The following is an 18,567-nucleotide window of genomic DNA, read 5'->3' on the forward strand; positions in this document are numbered from 1 at the left end:
AGTTTACATGATGTTTTTCAGTTTTGTGTTTGGAGATTAGGGCCTTGAATGGGTGTGGTTTTTAAACTAGTTTTTGGTTTTAATTTTTTCTAAAATCTATTTTGTAGCCATTCAAGATTTTGAAAAAACAAGTTTTTCTAAAATATAGGAATCTAGTTTTTGAGTGTTTTAACAATTTTTCAAAGAAAACCAAAATCTATGTTTTGGGAGTTTCTCTCTCAAAAACAATCGATCACATTTTTTATTTTATTTTTAGATTTGTTTTGTAAAAAAAATACTATCCATTAACATAAAAACCAAAATCTAAACAAATTACCAGAAACTAAAATCTACACCAAAAACAAAAACCAAGAAAATCAAAAACTAAAAACCAAAAACCAAAATCCAAAATCCAAAAACCATTTTAAAAACTACAAACATTCATGGCCTAGGTATTATGTGTCCTAAGAATTCCACCTCATCAATATCCACATCCACAACTACTATTGTATATTGCGAATATTAAATACATATGATCCAAACTCTATGTCAAAAAAAATGATCCAAGCTCTACTAAAGTTATGGTGTTTTCTTTTCCCTTGTCTTGTACATACCATTTAGTTTCCCACTTACTTTCAGATAAAGACCCATATAATATTCAACTGTGAGAGGATTTAATAGATTTGTTGAAAGATTTACATACATCTTTTTCTTTAAACCATATCTGACGTTTTTGGAATCATAATTGACAATATGGATAAATATACCCATTTTGTCAACAAAGCAAGTACTTTTCTTTTTCTTTACCCATTTCAACATCTTTCAGTCGTAGAAAATCTAACATTTTGAAAACAATGATTTACTGTTACCGATTTGACGAATTCAACTATCAAATACAGTTGTTATAGGTTAAGAAACTTTGAGTCTACAATCTTCGTACGGTCTTTTGTTTACTCTAAATTTTCTTTTAATTCATTGCTCATCAACATTTAGACTAGGAGAACTTCTAAAACAAAATGTATAATGTGTTGGTCACCATGAGACCTAACCAACACATTACACATATATACAACGTTCCCTGTTTTGATTTAAAAAAAAAAAAAAACAACGTTCCCTGCACTGGTCATTTGTCCATGCACGGGCACAAAAACGGCGACAACACTTGCTTTTTTTTTTTGGCCTTCGAACTTTCCAATTTGTAGTCATCTTTTTTTGTTTGTCAAGCTCCAATTTTTTTTTTTCTTTTTTGGTAAGTTTTGTCAAGCTCCAGTTTGTAGTAATAAAATAATACTTACTAGATTAAGACATAGAGTGGATTGTCAATTTGTAATAATATTCGTTGTTGTGTCACTACCCGGAATTACCCGGAATCAAGAAAGTGACTTTTATTGGAGCGCCAATGAATATGATTTCATAACCGCCTTCTTGATACGTTCTATTCATTACGGTCCCAAGTTCACATCTTTGAACTTACGTTAAATCACATCATTACAAAAAGAGTTTTGGTCTCCAATCAAATTAAATCTCCAAAGAGATTTGGTCTCATTGCACATCTTTTCCTTTTTAGAAAATTCCAAATGAAGAATTTGCTTCTGAATATGAGAAAATTCGTATCAATAAATTTTTTCATTAATCTACAAAAGGAAAAAATTGAAATGCATCATATGATGTTTTGCAGAATCAATGACTCTGTAACAAACAGAGACTAAAAGGGTCCTTAAAGGTAAGTTGGCAACTATCTTCTTGTTTAAGAAATGTGTTAATCTTTGTGAGTCAAGGTAATTAGGCTAAACTTGTTTTGTTGATTAGCCTTGACGCTCTCTGCATTCCAAAATTTTGTTGACGAAGCTCTTTTAGAGTCAATAGAAAATAACAATTCAGTAAAACAAAAATTACACATATCTTTAAGATTTAATAAAAAGCCTAATTCGAATATAATGTTGCTTTCTTCTGGACTTAAACACAAATCTATACAATTTAAAAATATTCAAAACATACAATCAATATCCTTGAAAATGGTCTGTTGATCGACTCTTCTGTCGCCGGATTGCTTGAACGCTACAGTGGGAGCGATTCTACAACTCCTCCTCTGGTGTTCTAGCACTAGTTCACCGGCTAACCAATCCAGCTTCTCATAATTGCTTTCTTCATTGATTTTCTTACCACCAAACAGAACAGACTCTGCATTCTTCTGCTTCAGCATCTCCTCTGCTACTCCCACAAGCATATTCACATTGCTTGGACTCGCATCTGTGTCTATGTTTGGTTTGCACGGACCAAAGCTTGATCCATTCGCCTATAAAACCACACAAACAAAAAGTTCTAGTATCAATATCAAGATTCAACTTCACATAACTAGTCTAATAAGAGCCTCACACTCCCATGCACTAATAATAAGCATTTACCTGAATACGGACGTAGTTACTCCTCCTACACTGACCAAACGCCATGGAAACAGCCTGATCCACAGTATCAGCTGCTCCATCAGCAGAAATCCGAACCGCAGGTCGAGCCCAATGCTTAGCCTTCCACTTCATAACCTTATCACAATCATACTTAACATCAACCAACTGTCCCGTACCAAGTGACAACACAAGCAAATCCTCAACACCTCTAACAAAAGGAAACTCTTGCTTATTATGCAACACATGAGTAATCGCTGCAGCCGTTGGATTACTCATTGCTAAACCACCATCAACAGCTACACACCGTGTCTTACCATCAACTGATCTCATCTCCACCGGCTCAAACACTCCTGGCTCAGCCCAAGTAGCTCTACAAACTTCCCACAGCTTAAAATCATAACCGTCCGTTTCCAACGCATCAGCACGTGAGAACAAGAACGGTGCAGAGCTCGTGAGGTCGTAACAAGGAATCAAAACCGGTTTAAGCGTATCCTTAAGCGTAAGCTCTTCGAAAGACTCCTTCATCGCTTTCTCAAGCTTCGAACCTGACCCACCCGAACCACCCGACCCGGTTTTCATAACCCTGTTTAGTATCCCCGGTGGTGATTTGTTGTAAAAGCTTTTACCTTTCATAGCTAAAAACCGCCACGTGTCTTCCGCTTTGAAGATCGGACGGTTACCATCGCTCGACGCAAAAAGCATCGCCGTGAAAATCCCACCGATACCGGAACCGGAAGCTACGTCGAAGTAATCAGCGATTCGAGCATTCGGGTCACCCGATTTCGATTTCAGAGCATGTTCCAGATAAGCCAAAGCTTTTCCAGGTATAATCCCTCTCATTCCACCACTATCGATACTCAAAACACAAACTTTACCTCTCTGGTTCTTAACTGTACCCGGAACAACGCCGTTTAAAGCTTCCACCATCGCCGGTGATGCCGTTTCTTGCTCTGGACTCGGGTCTCTGCTTCTTGATTCCATAAGCTTCAGGTCATCATCATACCCGAAAAGAAACTTGCTTTCGAGAATAGAGAAAATCTCGTAGCTAAGCTTATCAGTCTCGATGCTCGGTTCTTGCATATCCGTCGCCGTCACTCCACCGTCACCGCCGTTACTCTGTTTTACCAAATGCTTAAAACCTCCGATAGAATCAATCGGTTTGTTGTGTACTCTTTGCATCGTAGTTAACATAAAAGAGTATTTAAATCAAATCTTTAAAACACTCTCTAGGCATTATCGCCAAGACAAGACAAAAACCTAATCTTTTTTATAAATCTGTCATAAGAACACGAGAAAAGAAAACAGAGTACGAGAAGTCTTATTCGCAAACGATGCTTTTGTTCTTGTTTCTGTCTTTATTTTCCCTCCTTAAATCACTCGAAATTTTCAAAAAGAAAAAAGGAGAATGATTTCTATTTTGAAATCTGTCTTGAGAAGACAAAAAGAGTGAATTTTTATTATTACTCAGACAGTATCAATAAAGGGAGATGAAGAAGAAGGAGCAAGAACAGAGAAACTGCAAAGGATCTTCTTTTATATCTCACGCGTGACTTTTGTTGCTTAGTAATAAGGAATGAAGCAATAAATATTAATACGGGACCAGCAGTTACATGCATACAAATCTTTTAAGTGTCTGACAATAATTCAAGGAAATTGTTTTATTGAACTGACAAGAATTTGAGAATTTTGAGGTGTGTTTTGCTGAAAAGTCATTCCTTAATCATGTACTTAAGGTGGGATTATGTATGTGGTTGTTACATTTAAATACAAATGAGTAAAAATACAGATTTGTATGGATTATGATTGATTAGAAGAATGTATTTCAGTTCTATTCCATTTCCATATCCACATGACTAAAATTTGAAAATTCATAAAACGAGTTGAGGCAATATTAGTTAAACACTCTCTTTCGGAAAACTTAATTCCCCAATACATTTCTAAACTTTTTCATATAGTAGCTAGTATTTTCAATAAATTGATACAACTTTACATCTGAATTGACATAATTTTAGTATCCTATAAGTTATGTTATATTCAGAGTCGGTATGTAACATTCAGTGACGATTATAGCCTTTAAGGTTGTTGTGTGATTTTCAATGCCGTTTATTATCTTCGGAGTTGGGTTGTGATTTTAGGTTTGGATTTATATTTTTTTTTTTGTTCTGTGTAATATCATTAAAAATGACAAGGTCTAGCTTTATAGAGTAAGAGCCTACGGTTTTGAATCTTTGGTAAAAAAGAGTTGAAGACAAAAGATTTGGAAGTCATATAGTGCGAGTTCATGTTAACCAAAACTTCATTAGCTAGGTTGCGGTATCACTTGCGTTTACGTGTTGCGGTGTTCATTGAAGAAAATGGTAGCTGGGACCGAGACTTGGTTGTGCACGACATTATTCCTCTACTTCGAAATTGATATGGTAGAATGATGAAAAACGAAATTTGGTAGCATGAAAACATATCAGTAAAGTCATTCAGTCCTTCCCAACGTCTTGTGTCTTATTAAGTAACATTTATGAAAGCCAATGAGAAAAAAATAAAATTTGCTGCTCTTTTTCTATATTGTGGCAGTTGGAATTTCTTGTATATAACATCTTGCATTTATTATGTAGGTCTAAATTCGGATGATGAATTGATGATACAATAATAATAATGTTAACTCAAACCATAATACCATATACAATATCAAACCAAAACTCAAATTTGCGGCCATCACCCGAAGTTATCGGAACTTTAATGTTTTAAAATAATATGTTTGGTGGTAATTGACTCTTGTCTCAACAGTAATCAAATGACGAAATGATTCACGTGTATTGATTATAGTTGACTATATAAAGGAATCTATGGAGTCCAAATCAAACAGATGCAAGCGTTTAATCATTTCTTTTTCCTTTTTTTTTTTTTGGCAACAAGCATCAGTAACCAATGAATTGTTATACCATCTTCCAAACAATATACTAATAAACGTTTTAAGTATTATTGTAGGATTGATCATCAGTTAGCCAACAATCTGAAACATAGTTACGAATAATTGGATTTGGTTAATTCGAACAAGCAAGTGACCAGTACTGGAGTAGTAAAGTTGGTGGTATGGGCACCGACGGGGAGAGGTCCACGTCACTGTTGGTCCCCGTAATCTTCGCTTCTTTCTTTTGTCTTACACAAATCTGAATAGTTGATGTTAATAAAGATGAAGAAAGGTTTTTGAATCTTTTGATTTTTTCTTCTTTCTTGTTCCGTTTTTGTCGCTGCGCGTGGAGCCCTTCGACTACATTGATGATCTATTTGCCAAACAAATATGGGATCTTCTTTATTTTAAGCATAATATAAGAGTGTGGTTTACTTTGCCCGTGATTTTGGGTTTGTTACTTAACTTAGTTGAGTAATAAATTTTGTCTATCCGTATTTAACTTGTTCAAAACGGCTATTTCGAGATTTTATATACACGTTAACAAATTGTCTACTTGCATGTTATTTGTCCCGTTTCATTACGTGAGATCATATATCGAATGGGACTCGTGGTATGAGATAAGGAAGGGGTACTCTCACTCGTGGTATATATACCTAATTTTTAAATTTCTTTTGTTTAGTCTCTGCATGTAGTATAACTTTTTTCTTGTTACATTGGTAAGATAGTAAAAATAACTATACAAGTAATTTAGAAAAAAACGATAAACGGATAAGCATACAAAAAAAGTAAAACGAGTAAAGGATAATCCAAATTTTATGTTGTACAAAAAGTTACAAATATCTAATTTTATGTTGCTCGTTACTTGTTTTAACAATAACATATACTTATTGTGTTTGAAGATTGATAATTTGATACGGACAAGAAGGGAATAGAAGACAAATATAAAAATGTTTATTCCCATCCCCACTTTATATATTATTGGCCTTATTCGATTTTCTTCTCTCTTTTTCTTTTATAACCATTTAGTTATCTATGTTTGTCGCCAACTCCAAATCTGCATCTTTTTCTGTTGTCTTCTAGTTTAGTCGTAAACTATATCACCATTTAATCACCCATCCATGGGTTAATATATATACACAGCTGGGAATGACAAGGAGGAACTAAAGCCACTATAGGCTATCAAATCTTTTAGAGATAAGTTGGAAACTAGACACTTTTTTCACAAATAATTTGCAAAGTAGGTAGTTTTTTTAGAAATAGGGAGAATAGACACTTTTCTCTTTCCTCTCTAATACAACTTTCTATCTAATAGAGATTTTAGTGAATAACTTTTATAACCTTCTGTTATTTTGTCATATAGTCAAATAAAGATAAAAATAACTTTTGTTTCTTCTTCTCTTTACTTATATATATTTAGTTTGTTTTGTTATGAATTCTTTATTAAATAATTACCATAAAATATATATTAATCTTTTAAATTTTTTTCTGAATCTAAAAAGTCTAATTTTGCTATATTTTACAAATATATAATACTTTTATTTTGATAATAATTTTGCTATATTTTGCTATATTGTAAAAAATGGTGTACAAATAATAGTGTACAACGATAATGTATAATATTGTTCTAAGAAGTGGTATACGGTATAGACAGTGTACAAAGTGATGTACAAACGATAATATACAACGATGTACAACTACATAATAAGATGGTGTACGAAAATGTAAAATATGGTGTACATGATATTAATAGTATACATGCAATAATGAGATAATAAATCAAACCATAAATCACCTTCTACACCGTCTATAATATCGTACACCTTCACCTATTGTGTACACCTCATATTCAAAAGATAAAACCATTTTCGTCAAGTGATAATATACAAAACAAAGTTTAAATAATAATAATATGAGATTAGTGTACATAAAAGTGTACAAATGTTAGTGTACATAAGTAAAAATGTATAATCATTACTTTCATTTAATGGTATACACCATTATGGTTAATTTAATAGTATACGTGATGGTGTACACCATTATATTTTTATTAATTTATGAACAATTATTATTTTATTTTATAAATATGAGATAAATAGAAATATTTTAGAACATATGTATAAAATGATTTGATGTATAAGTGTTAGTATACAAAACTATGTTTTAATGCTGGTGTACGAGAATTATAATTAAAAACATATAAATCATCTTGTTTTTGGAAAAAGAAATTATTTTTTATAAAATAATTTATTTTTATAAAATTCAAAAAGATGAATATGAAAAAAATAACTATAATATAATAAAAATAGGTCTAAATAGTTAAATAATATAAAAAGTTTGACCCATATTTTTTCATATAAAGTAAAGGGTAAAGTGGTATTTGACATATTTTTTTGTCTTTTAGCTTATTACACATAATCTCTATTTCACAAAAAGTAAAAAAAGTGTCTATTTCACAAATTTCAAAAAAAACTACCTACTTCTCAAATTACTTTTTAAAAAGTGTCTACTATTCTAATAAGCCCAATCTTTTATACCTAAAATGTTTTCTTAATAATACCTAAATGTTTTACATGGAATATTATGTAATTCTGCAGTGATATAACAAGACCAAGAGTCAATTTTGGGTATTATTATGACTCTCTATGTAAAAGTAAACCGATCCCGACCAGAATCGACAACTCTGAAACCGAAAAGAAGTAACATACCTAGTGGAGATATATAAGAAAATAAAAAAGATGGCACATAAAACGCCAACACAGTAATAAGACATGTATACCACTATTATCCATAAAGCTTTTGGCCATTGACCGATTTATCTTCACCGTCCTCATGTAATATCCAATCTAAAGTATGAATGAAATACTATTTTTTTCACCTTTTTATGTTTTGCTTGGCTTTTTCCATGATTTGGTCTTTGATTTATCATCTTCTTTAGTGGGAGTTGAATTTATACTGTTGTGTCAATGTATCAGTCATTTATGCTATTATACTGTTACAAAAACACATTTAATAATAGTAACAAATTTATTTTGTTAACTGTACTGTTACAGTGTACACATGAGAAATTGAGAATGCATCGACATCAAGTAGCGAAAGAAAAGTAAACGAAAACGACGCAGTTTTGGTGCCGAGACTTTTTAGACTACAGGGTTTAAGGCTGAACTAAATGACGCCGTTTAGAGAAGGGTTTTAGACTTTAGAGAGACTTTCGTGTTCTTCTTCTCCGATCCTCTTCTCTACAAGCTGAAGCTAGCTGAGAACAAAAAATGACTACTTTCATGGTTTCCAAACGATTTCGTCCACCTATTTTTCTCCATCGTTTTATAAATCCAAAACCCATTTCTTCACAGACTCGATTTCTCCATCCACCGGATAATCAAAGTCGAGACATTTCCGATTCCACTACTGAAACCATCTCAACACTAGAATTTCCTCATAAAACCTCTGTACCAAATCATTCACCTTTAACTTCAACCTCTGAGACTGAGAATCATGTGGACGACGCTCGTGTAATCGAAGTGCTTCTAGGTCGTAGAAACGACCCAGTCTCAGCTCTTCAGTACTGCAATTGGGTCAAGCCTTTACATCGTCTCTGTGAAGGTGGAGATGTCTTCTGGGTACTTATTCATATCCTTCTAAGCTCTATTCACACTCACGATCGTGCCAGCAATTTGCTCGTAATGTTCGTTTCGAACAATCCAACGCTAATTCCAAACGTAATGGTTAACAATTTGGTTGATTCGTCTAAACGGTTTGGTTTTGAACTTACCCCACGAGCTTTCAATTACTTGTTGAATGCTTATATTCGAAACAAGCGAATGGATTATGCTGTAGATTGCTTTGGTTTGATGGTGGATCGAAAGGTTGTTCCTTTTGTGCCATATGTGAACAATGTTCTAAGTTCTTTAGTTAGAAGTAATTTGATAGATGAAGCTAAGGAGATTTATAATAAGATGGTTTTAATTGGTGTTGCTGGTGATAATGTAACTACACAGTTGTTGATGCGAGCTAGTTTGAGAGAGAGGAAGCCTGAAGAGGCTGTGAAAATTTTCAGGAGAGTTATGAGTAGAGGAGCAGAACCAGATGGTTTGTTGTTTAGTCTTGCTGTTCAAGCTGCTTGTAAGACGCCAGATTTGGTTATGGCTTTGGATTTGTTGAGGGAAATGAGGGGGAAGTTAGGTGTCCCGGCCTCGCAGGAAACGTATACTAGTGTGATTGTGGCTTTTGTGAAGGAAGGTAATATGGAGGAGGCAGTGAGGGTTATGGATGAGATGGTTGGTTTTGGGATACCGATGAGTGTAATTGCTGCAACGAGTTTGGTTAATGGATATTGCAAGGGGAATGAGTTAGGTAAGGCTTTGGATTTGTTTAATAGAATGGAGGAGGAAGGGCTGGCTCCGGACAAAGTTATGTTTTCGGTTATGGTCGAATGGTTTTGTAAGAATATGGAGATGGAGAAAGCTATTGAGTTTTATATGAGGATGAAATCTGTAAGGATTGCTCCTTCATCTGTTCTTGTCCATACAATGATCCAAGGGTGTTTGAAAGCTGAGTCACCAGAAGCGGCGCTAGAAATCTTTAACGACAGTTTTGAAAGCTGGATTGCGCATGGTTTTATGTGTAACAAGATTTTTTTATTGTTTTGCAAGCAAGGTAAAGTCGATGCTGCAACAAGCTTTTTGAAGATGATGGAGCAAAAAGGGATTGAGCCGAATGTAGTTTTTTACAATAACATGATGCTTGCTCATTGCAGAATGAAAAACATGGACTTGGCTCGTTCAATATTTTCTGAAATGCTGGAAAAGGGTCTAGAGCCGAATAACTTCACTTATTCCATCTTGATCGATGGATTTTTCAAGAATAAGGATGAACAGAATGCTTGGGATGTCATCAATCAGATGAATGCTTCCAATTTCGAAGCTAATGAAGTCATATATAATACGATCATCAATGGTTTGTGTAAAGTTGGTCAGACGTCTAAAGCCAAAGAGATGTTGCAAAATTTGATCAAAGAAAAGCGCTATTCCATGAGTTGCACGAGTTACAATAGCATCATAGATGGATTCGTCAAAGTAGGTGATACTGATTCCGCTGTCGAAACTTACAGAGAGATGAGTGAAAACGGTAAATCTCCAAATGTTGTAACCTTCACCAGCTTGATCAATGGATTCTGCAAAAGTAACCGAATGGATCTAGCTCTTGAAATGACACACGAAATGAAAAGCATGGAGTTGAAACTTGATCTTCCAGCCTACGGTGCACTAATAGACGGGTTCTGTAAAAAGAATGACATGAAAACCGCATATACTTTGTTCTCTGAACTGCCGGAACTAGGATTGATGCCAAATGTGTCTGTCTACAATAGTTTGATTTCAGGATTCCGTAATCTGGGAAAGATGGATGCAGCGATTGACTTGTACAAGAAAATGGTGAATGATGGAATAAGTTGTGATCTGTTTACATATACAACGATGATCGACGGGTTGTTAAAAGATGGAAATATAAATCTTGCCTCTGATTTGTACTCGGAGTTGCTTGATTTAGGTATTGTCCCTGATGAAATCTTGCACATGGTACTTGTCAACGGTCTTAGTAAGAAGGGACAGTTTTTGAAAGCTAGCAAGATGTTAGAGGAGATGAAGAAGAAAGATGTGACTCCAAATGTGCTTCTATACAGTACTGTTATTGCAGGACATCATAGAGAAGGAAATCTCAATGAGGCTTTTAGACTTCATGATGAGATGCTTGAGAAAGGTATTGTACATGATGATACTGTATTCAATTTACTCGTGAGTGGAAGAGTTGAGAAACCTCCTGCTGCATCCAAGATTAGTAGCTTGGCTTCTCCTGAGATGAGATCGAGCTACTAAACAATCAATGTTTCTCAAGCCTTTTGATCTTTGGAAGACATACAAAAGGAGATTGTCATCACCCTTTTCAGTAAAATCTATTTATGGGAGCAGGATTTTGTCCTCTGGTATTGATAACACTTCCGGACGCCGTCTTCATGATCTGATTGCTCTCTGTTCTTATGAATGATTCCAGTGCCATACACCGCAAGCGCTTGTAGATGTAAGCGTGACAATCTTTGTTTGTTGTACTAAACCGAACTAGATCTTGAACAAGATACCTCTCAAATGTGTCTTCCACTAATTCAAAAGACTGCACCAGAGGTAAACTATGGGCTTAGATGGGTATTAGTGTATATACGGGTCTCTGTTGTAAATATACATTGCGCCTATACAATGGCATAAACCATTTTAACTTCAGTCTTCGATCTATTTCTAACTTCGACTGATGCGAAAAGTTTTCAAAACTTGCATACAAAATCAAGTCCAATAATGTTTTTTTTCTCATAAAAAGATTGTATCCCTAGCTTGCAAAATTGCCTCCTCTCCACTAGAATCAGAGGGATTCACGAGGACTAGTTGATGGACTGATCCTCGAAGGCATCTTCAGGAGTCTCTCTGTTTCGTGCATGACTGAGTGTTTAGGAGTTATAGACATCTTGTTCATCTCGTTATCAGGATCAACGTCATCATCAGAGTCCTCCTCATTGTCTGTATCTCCATACACTGTCACTTCCGCTTGCTCGTAAGTCTTTTTCACCTCTGACCGTTTGATGAAGTGCGGAGAGATTAAGCTGATTTGACAAACAAACGGGTGAGGAGAAATTAACAATTATGCAATGCAACTACTTTCCACATCATCATATGCACGAGAATTTGCATTAAACAAGAGGTTAAGATAGTGAACCTGTTAGATTTTTCCAACAACCACGGGAATGGGAAGAAGCCACCTAAAGCACGAGAGAGCTCAGACTCGGATAGGTCATCAAAAATGAAGGCGTCGGAGACAATGAACAGGCCACAGGCTTTGGCTTGTATAAGGAACTCAGAAACTACAGATGAAAGGCATACCTGTTTACATACAAAAAAAAAGTTGGTGCCAGCTTAATGCATTTGATACTTTGGTTCAGACCACTTGATGAGCTATTGGGGAAAAAGATGATAGTTTAAGTTACCCTCAGCGGGTCTAGTTTGTGAGACAAAACTGACTCCAATGGTGTAAGCTGTGATTGGAAGTGAGGAACCTCTAGGATTGATCTCATTCGAAAGCATAGCACGTATAAAATGGCCTACAGTCACAGAAGTAACAAATTAAAGTCATTACTTGACATAATTGTGTGTATCACTCACAAAAGAATCCTTAATGAAAAGAAAAGCAATAAGATGGTTCTAAACTTGGACTATATTTACCTGACATCCTGAATAGAAAACTTGGTGTACTTCAGGCCTAGCATCATCATTGCATGTTCTGCAATAATCAGCACACTCATCCACCAATCTAGGATTTCAGACACAAGAGAAACAATGTTACAACAAAGTGAAACTTGAATTCAAAACAATCATCTTTTGCCAGTTTTTCTAGCAGTCTCTTTCTACCTTTTTAACATGCTAGCCACAAAAGAAGCAGACAAAAAATTTGCACGAGCCAAGTAGCTAGCTAGATATGTCACTGCATTCGTCCTGCTTAGTAAGAGGAGAAAACAAAACCATATACAAGCGGTGAGTCTGGTGAGTAGAGAACAATATTAGCTTGATATCGTGCAGAGATATTTTTACCATGAAGGATAAGCATGAAACCCACCTAGTAACTTGATTGTTGTTGCTGGAGAGAAATTTTTCCAACAGCTTACTGGCAAACTTCACACCACAATTTTCAGGATCTAGTGAGCACGCATAGAACATCAGGAACTGCAGAGGAGAGCAAAATGAGTATAAGCCAAGATATCTCATGCCAACAATGAAGTAAAATGACAAATATTATACACTATGTGTTATAAAAACGGTGCATACCTGTGAAAATTTTAATTTTTGCGTGTTCAGAATTAAGTTCTCAAACGACTCGAAGAGATTTTCAAACACCTGCGCCAAAACCATGAATAACAGAGCCCGAAAAGATGAATGCATCTACCACAAAGGTAATGAAACGAAAGATATATCTGTTGATGAAGCACCATTTGGTGACATACCTCATCCAGACGACCAGCATCTTGACAAGATTTAAGATGATTAAAAGATTCGACCATTAAATCGTCCAACAATTTAGAAACTAGAGTGCCTTCAACTGCAACGTCAAGTTCCATATCAAACATTGCTAGACTGGAGTCATTTTGGAGATTATCATCGCACTCAATCTCCGACTACAAAGATGATCAAGCATATCATCAACTAACTATAGTACTATACTTGTATGGAAAATACAATTATTCGTTCCGTCCACTTACATCGAGATCTCGGAACCTCCCCATCACCATCATAAGAATATCCTTGCCAACAACTTTTCCGATGATTGAGCTGTTCTCCAACTTCAACAAGTTCTTCACATATGGCACTACAACCTGCAACTGCAAGACAATAAAATAGTTTTGTCATTTCGTTAACCACATGTATGGGACAGCTGTTACATTGATTTTAACAGAATAAAAAACATACGCGAGCTTTGTCGTGTACGCTAGGCATACTCTGGGCGAGTATGGGCAGTAATATAGAGGGAGCAAGGGGAACTAAATAAGAAATCTTGTGAAGAGCTGCGTGCACCCTGGAAAGAACTTCCAGCATCTTATTGTCGAGTTTGCGGGGTTGCGAACGTAAATTAGAGACGAGCGTATCTAAACAAGAGCTCAGATGCTTTCCACTAGTAGTGGCCTAGAGATGGAAAACAACAAAAGCACAAAAGCTGTTAAGCTCCGTAAGCAGATAATATATATGGTTGATGATGATATGAGAGAGGTACATAGTTGCTGAGCTGTTATAATACCAGTGATATGATTAAGTCCAGCAATGCATATATTACATTAGGTTTGTGATCCCAAATTCTCGTTCCAAGAATCTAAAGACAATAGAATGTGATGAAATTAGTCAGAGGAAGGTAATTAAGGTATGTGTGTGTAATAGATAGATAGATAAATAAAAGTTACAAGTTGAAGAAGGTGGTTATGGTGAACGTCATCTAAGCAAGCAACAGAGTGTGATAGAATTTTCAAGAGTGTCTGCAAAGCGAATGAGAAATGAAGATTGTCTTAGTTAGCAACAACCGAAAAAAAGAAAGAATGGATTTGTCATAAGACACACCTCTCGCTGAGCCACAACATCGACATCATCAGGCACCTCTGGCTGTGCCATAGCATCGTCACCAGATTTCTTCTTTTTGATGTACATTAACTGAACAAGCTCATTATATTGATCGGTATCCCCCTGGATTTAGCAAAAGACAAATACTTTTAATTTTAAAGAACACACACACAGAGAAACATATGTGAACATGTGGAAGAAGCAACATTTATGCAAGACTCACACTTTGGGCAGATGCAAGGACCTCTCTAATGGCAGACACCAAAGCTTTGTCGCTTAAGTCAGCAGTCTCCACTTCTTCTGCTCCCATTCTCTTATGCTAGTGCTTCGAAATTTCAACTACTGAAGAACAAAAACAATACACTAAAATCCAAGGTTAGAGCAGCAAAACCATAAACCCTTAAAAAGAGATATTCATTCTATATTCAATTTTTTTCTTCTCGCCCTAACAATTTTCTTCTAAAAGAGGAAACCAGAGCCCACCATGAACAAACAAACAAAGGTTAGAGAGAACTCGCACCGATGAATAATTTTTACACGCTCTGATTCCACTTAGCTGGGGAGATACACATATAAACGTCGTCTTCTTCTTTTCTTTTTTGTCGGCAGAGGAAGTTCGAATGGATCCCGCGAGGCCCTCAAAAATTAACATTATATATAACATAAATTAATTATACCATTAATCTAATTCCAAACTAACCTAAATGCAAACTATACATAAAAATTTATAACTAAACAGACTAATGGCACGTGTCCCTGATGGATCTCCATGAACGACTCGAGAGAAGTTTGGGCCTACGGCTAAGGCCCAAGAAAACAAAGGTCGAGGCCACTTTAGGTCTTATTACCCTTGCTCGCTTGGATTGAGTGTGGCACATCGAAGCAAAAGCATTGGCAAATGGCAACACCACAAGATTTCACACCTTTTTTTTTCGTCTCTTCCACTGTTTTGGGTTATTTAGGTATAAAATTGCAATGTAAGGATAGTAAATTTTCTCTATCTTCTGTTTTGTTAGTTTATTTATTGAAATCCCAAAAAAAAAGGGTCGAAAAGTTGGAAAAGTGGGGATAAGAAATAAGTGAATGTGGTGAAGCAAGCGGATATTATACGACCCAATACGACATTGTACTTTAATTACAAACGACGACGTGTCCCATTCATCTCCTTTTCTTTGATCATTCAATACTCTCTTTTCTTTTCTTAACCATTGTACAAATTTTCGGCAAAGTTGTTTGTTTGCAATTATGCACGTGTCTTATGTTACTAACCTCACGAGTACTCACTAGTACTTACACTATAACTTTCACACACTTGGGAATTATCATCGTTGACAACATAGTACATGATGGTTCTTTGTCTTTTTTTATTGGCACAAAATTCCTGATTCCACAAGAATATGGTTTATAAAAAGATATAAGTCACATAATCATTCCGTCATTCAATAGATTATCAATAAAAAGGGGAAAATTTTAAAAGTAAATAGTGATCACCTCATGGATCAAAACAAGATAAGGACAAAGAAGAAGGATTGATCATGGTAATGAAAGGGAATCCTGATGATGCTACAACTGTCTTTAACGGTTTAATTTCTGTGATCGGTAGATATCCCGGCAACGGCTTCCCATGCAAACTCGTCACCGATCGATTCAAACCCATGTAATAATCTGCTGGTTCCAAAATTCTAACTTTTGACGATGAAGATATCCCAAGACTTAGCTCGAGATCGTTGTGCTCATTTCCTGAAAACGTTAAAAGCTTTTCGTAAATCATGTCGTAATGTCTTAAATTAAAATATTGATCAAGTTGAATAAGATATAGTTTAGTGGTTTGTGTTACTGTTGTCGTTGTGCATTAAAGTTTAAATCTTTCAAAAAAAAAAAAAAAATTGATTAAAATCTATAAACTAATATGCATTGAATTTTGAACGAGAATGATTCTGAAAGGTAAGGCTAGCTAGCTAGGGTTTGGTTGATCAAATCAAAGGTGTGCAACATGTGTCAAAGTGAAGTTGTGGTTAGGGTTTTTAGCTTTCACCTAAATGATAACAATGATTTAGTATGTATATTTACAGCCGTGACCCTACATTTATAAAGTACCTTTACTATGGGCACCCAACTTAATATCCCCTTCCATCTTTCTTATCTCATTGCATTTTGCTGCTGCTGCATTCAATCCCCTATGAGTATTCATACAAACACTTTTACAAATCGTATGCATTATATGTGTGAATCATATACGCGATAGGAATCAACTGGTCACGGTTAATAGTGAATGAAATTGTACCCGCGAGAAGAGTAACGAATCGAACCTGTTTTGGAAGAGATGGATGTGATCATTTCTCATATGGGTGTTTTTGTATTTAGAACCTCCTCTTGCTAAGCTTGCACTCGCTCGTCTAAGAGATTGCACAAACTCTTCTTTGCTTAAATTCTTCATCTACCACATCATTCAAAATATCCATATTATAGTATTCGAACGTCCAACTTCTCTGTCTCTTTATAGGAAGCAATAAGTTATATGAAAAAAAAAACCTTTTCAATGTCTTGTTTGTAATCATCCACGATAAAGTTGATATCTGCTTGGAGTCCCCGGAATCTGATAGCAGCTCGGTCGTACGCTCTGATATGTATTTGAATATATAAGTCAACTAATATTTCTCTAAAGATATAAACTAAAATGTCCAAAAAAGAAAAAATGAAGAATTTTTGAAAGGACGAATGTTATGTCATGTAACATCTGTTACTATTTCTTACACCTTGCGGCTGTGTAGGCTGTGTCGAAACCACCTGTTTTTAACCAAACAAAAGACAAAACTGAAAAAGTGAAAATCTTTCATCATTTGGTTTACTCTTTTCAGAATTCTCTTATCCAAGAAGGTTTTAAACCTTAATATAATAGTAAGAGAAATAGAAAATCTCATCTAATTACCCAAATAAACTTGTTTTCCACAGTCCCTACACATAAATCCCAAAACCAAGTGTTAATCTCAAAACTAATTAAAATATATTTTATAACTTAAAGTTTATGAATGAATACCAAATATGAGATTCCCAACGGCCGGTTCGACGGTAAAAGGTAACGCCACGATAATGAGAGCTTCTTGATCTTGGGCCACGTCGACTTTTTTTCTTCATCACCAACGTTTCTTGTTTATTTCTTTGCATCGACGAAAGATCCAACCACTCATTTCCGGGGCCGGAGAGTTCATTTTCCGAAGGAGGAGGAGGAGGAGGAGGAGGAGGGGGAGGAGGAAGGATTTCGACGTTTCGTTTAAGGATTCCAAATGTAATCAAAGACAAGTTGTCGTTTGAGGGATTAATGGAATCTTCTTCTTGAATGAAGATGGAAGTTGGTACTTTGCAATCTTCATCTTCGTTGTGTGTCGACAAGATTCCGAGGTTGAGGTCCAACATGAGTATTTGTAGGAATGAGTAATATGTCGTCGCTTTTGTGATTGTTCCGGTGACTCTAGAGAGACTCTAAGAGTCTATCTAAAACAGGGAAGAAAAAGAACGTGGGACGTGTTGTTCAGTGCGATTGTCTACACACTGATTTATTAGTTTTTGGCTACTTTTCAGACATCTCTATTTATTAATTTATTGATTGCGTTATTTTTTTTCTTTTTCCTATATTTAAACATGTGTATAAACCAATTTCCGAACATCTCGAAAAAATATAAGAACGACTTACCCAAAATATATCTTAGCCAATATCTATTACTAGCTCGGTCTTATACGTTTTCAAGATATTCGGAGATTCGTGTATATATAGTCTGAATAGTAAGTACGCGTTCGTATGAATATATGACTACTGAAAATTTGATATACGGGAATATGAATAGTATATATGTGTGTGTATATTCTTTACTAATAGTCTAATAATACTATCACAATGTAATTTGTATAAACTATTACTCTTTTCGAATATTACTTACAGATTGAGAAAATTATGAATTTATATCACGAGTGGGGACACCCGAACATGAATGCATTATGAGGAAAATTATTTTGGTAGACCAAATCGGGTATCAATTTTTCTGCACCACAATAAAAACCATACAAAATCTCTTTTTGAATAGATATGTCAATGAATACAATAATGGAGTGAAATGGAACGTGTTGGGGACCTAAGCGTCGG

At 35.3% G+C, this 18,567-nt stretch overlaps 4 protein-coding genes and 2 long non-coding RNA genes across 8 annotated transcripts; 2 read left to right on the forward strand and 4 right to left on the reverse strand.

Moving 5' to 3' along the window:
- Positions 1 to 1,792: 1,792 nt before the first annotated feature.
- On the reverse strand, positions 1,793 to 4,080 carry PLP6 (PATATIN-like protein 6). Its single transcript, NM_129480.3, has 2 exons — positions 2,385 to 4,080; positions 1,793 to 2,275 (listed from the first exon to the last, which is right to left on the reverse strand). The coding sequence occupies exons 1-2, from the start codon at positions 3,573 to 3,575 to the stop codon at positions 1,967 to 1,969; spliced, it is 1,500 nt and encodes a 499-aa protein (NP_181455.1). The 5' UTR covers positions 3,576 to 4,080; the 3' UTR covers positions 1,793 to 1,966.
- Positions 4,081 to 6,167: 2,087 nt separating this feature from the next.
- On the forward strand, positions 6,168 to 6,373 carry AT2G09015. The gene has a single exon (NR_140453.1). It is a non-coding gene; the product is annotated as an other RNA (long non-coding RNA).
- Positions 6,206 to 6,446, reverse strand: AT2G09020. The gene has a single exon (NR_140454.1). It is a non-coding gene; the product is annotated as an other RNA (long non-coding RNA).
- Positions 6,447 to 8,476: 2,030 nt separating this feature from the next.
- On the forward strand, positions 8,477 to 11,642 carry LOJ (LATERAL ORGAN JUNCTION). Its single transcript, NM_129481.2, has one exon. The coding sequence runs from the start codon at positions 8,559 to 8,561 to the stop codon at positions 11,160 to 11,162; it is 2,604 nt and encodes an 867-aa protein (NP_181456.1). The 5' UTR covers positions 8,477 to 8,558; the 3' UTR covers positions 11,163 to 11,642.
- Positions 11,643 to 11,697: 55 nt separating this feature from the next.
- AT2G39240 (RNA polymerase I specific transcription initiation factor RRN3 protein) lies at positions 11,698 to 15,414 on the reverse strand (the record flags this gene model as incomplete). 2 transcript variants are annotated; one of them, NM_001336761.1, is made up of 15 exons in its annotated part: positions 14,950 to 15,414; positions 14,653 to 14,771; positions 14,430 to 14,552; positions 14,276 to 14,347; positions 14,116 to 14,187; positions 13,791 to 14,003; positions 13,583 to 13,702; positions 13,328 to 13,498; positions 13,152 to 13,220; positions 12,943 to 13,049; positions 12,738 to 12,821; positions 12,552 to 12,639; positions 12,317 to 12,430; positions 12,049 to 12,212; positions 11,698 to 11,935 (listed from the first exon to the last, which is right to left on the reverse strand). In NM_001336761.1, exons 2-15 carry the CDS (start codon positions 14,737 to 14,739, stop codon positions 11,698 to 11,700), a joined length of 1,722 nt encoding a protein of 573 aa, NP_001324384.1. In that variant the 5' UTR covers positions 14,740 to 14,771; positions 14,950 to 15,414. The 2 variants fall into 2 exon arrangements, with proteins under 2 accessions (NP_001324384.1, NP_181457.2); NM_129482.3 differs by having other exon boundaries at positions 14,653 to 15,414.
- Positions 15,415 to 15,602: 188 nt separating this feature from the next.
- SNZ (Integrase-type DNA-binding superfamily protein) lies at positions 15,603 to 18,088 on the reverse strand. Of its 2 annotated transcripts, NM_179982.3 has the most exons (7): positions 17,467 to 18,088; positions 17,359 to 17,384; positions 17,186 to 17,216; positions 16,962 to 17,049; positions 16,739 to 16,866; positions 16,527 to 16,606; positions 15,603 to 16,169 (listed from the first exon to the last, which is right to left on the reverse strand). In NM_179982.3, the coding sequence occupies exons 1-7, from the start codon at positions 17,841 to 17,843 to the stop codon at positions 15,922 to 15,924; spliced, it is 978 nt and encodes a 325-aa protein (NP_850313.2). In that variant the 5' UTR covers positions 17,844 to 18,088; the 3' UTR covers positions 15,603 to 15,921. The 2 variants fall into 2 exon arrangements, with proteins under 2 accessions (NP_850313.2, NP_001325386.1); NM_001336762.1 differs by having other exon boundaries at positions 15,746 to 16,169; positions 16,527 to 16,866; positions 17,467 to 17,985.
- Between the last annotated feature and the right edge of the window lie 479 nt (positions 18,089 to 18,567).

This window comes from Arabidopsis thaliana, chromosome 2 (genome assembly GCF_000001735.4).
Source record: "Arabidopsis thaliana chromosome 2, partial sequence".
Classification (NCBI taxonomy): Eukaryota; Viridiplantae; Streptophyta; class Magnoliopsida; order Brassicales; family Brassicaceae; genus Arabidopsis; species Arabidopsis thaliana.

Bases quoted from the DNA above. Each gene is read 5' to 3' on its own strand.
- PLP6 (NM_129480.3), bottom strand. From the start codon at position 3,575: ATGTTAACTACGATGCAAAGAGTACACAACAAACCGATTGATTCTATC. The intron at 2,276-2,384 runs GTAAATGCTTAT...GTGGTTTTATAG, and splicing joins GTAACTACGTCCGTATTCAG to GCGAATGGATCAAGCTTTGG.
- LOJ (NM_129481.2), top strand. From the start codon at position 8,559: ATGACTACTTTCATGGTTTCCAAACGATTTCGTCCACCTATTTTTCTC.
- SNZ (NM_179982.3), bottom strand. From the start codon at position 17,843: ATGTTGGACCTCAACCTCGGAATCTTGTCGACACACAACGAAGATGAA. The intron at 16,867-16,961 runs GTTTTTTTTTTC...ATGATGTGGTAG, and splicing joins ACAAACAAGACATTGAAAAG to ATGAAGAATTTAAGCAAAGA. The intron at 16,607-16,738 runs GTTCGATTCGTT...GAATACTCATAG, and splicing joins ATCCATCTCTTCCAAAACAG to GGGATTGAATGCAGCAGCAG.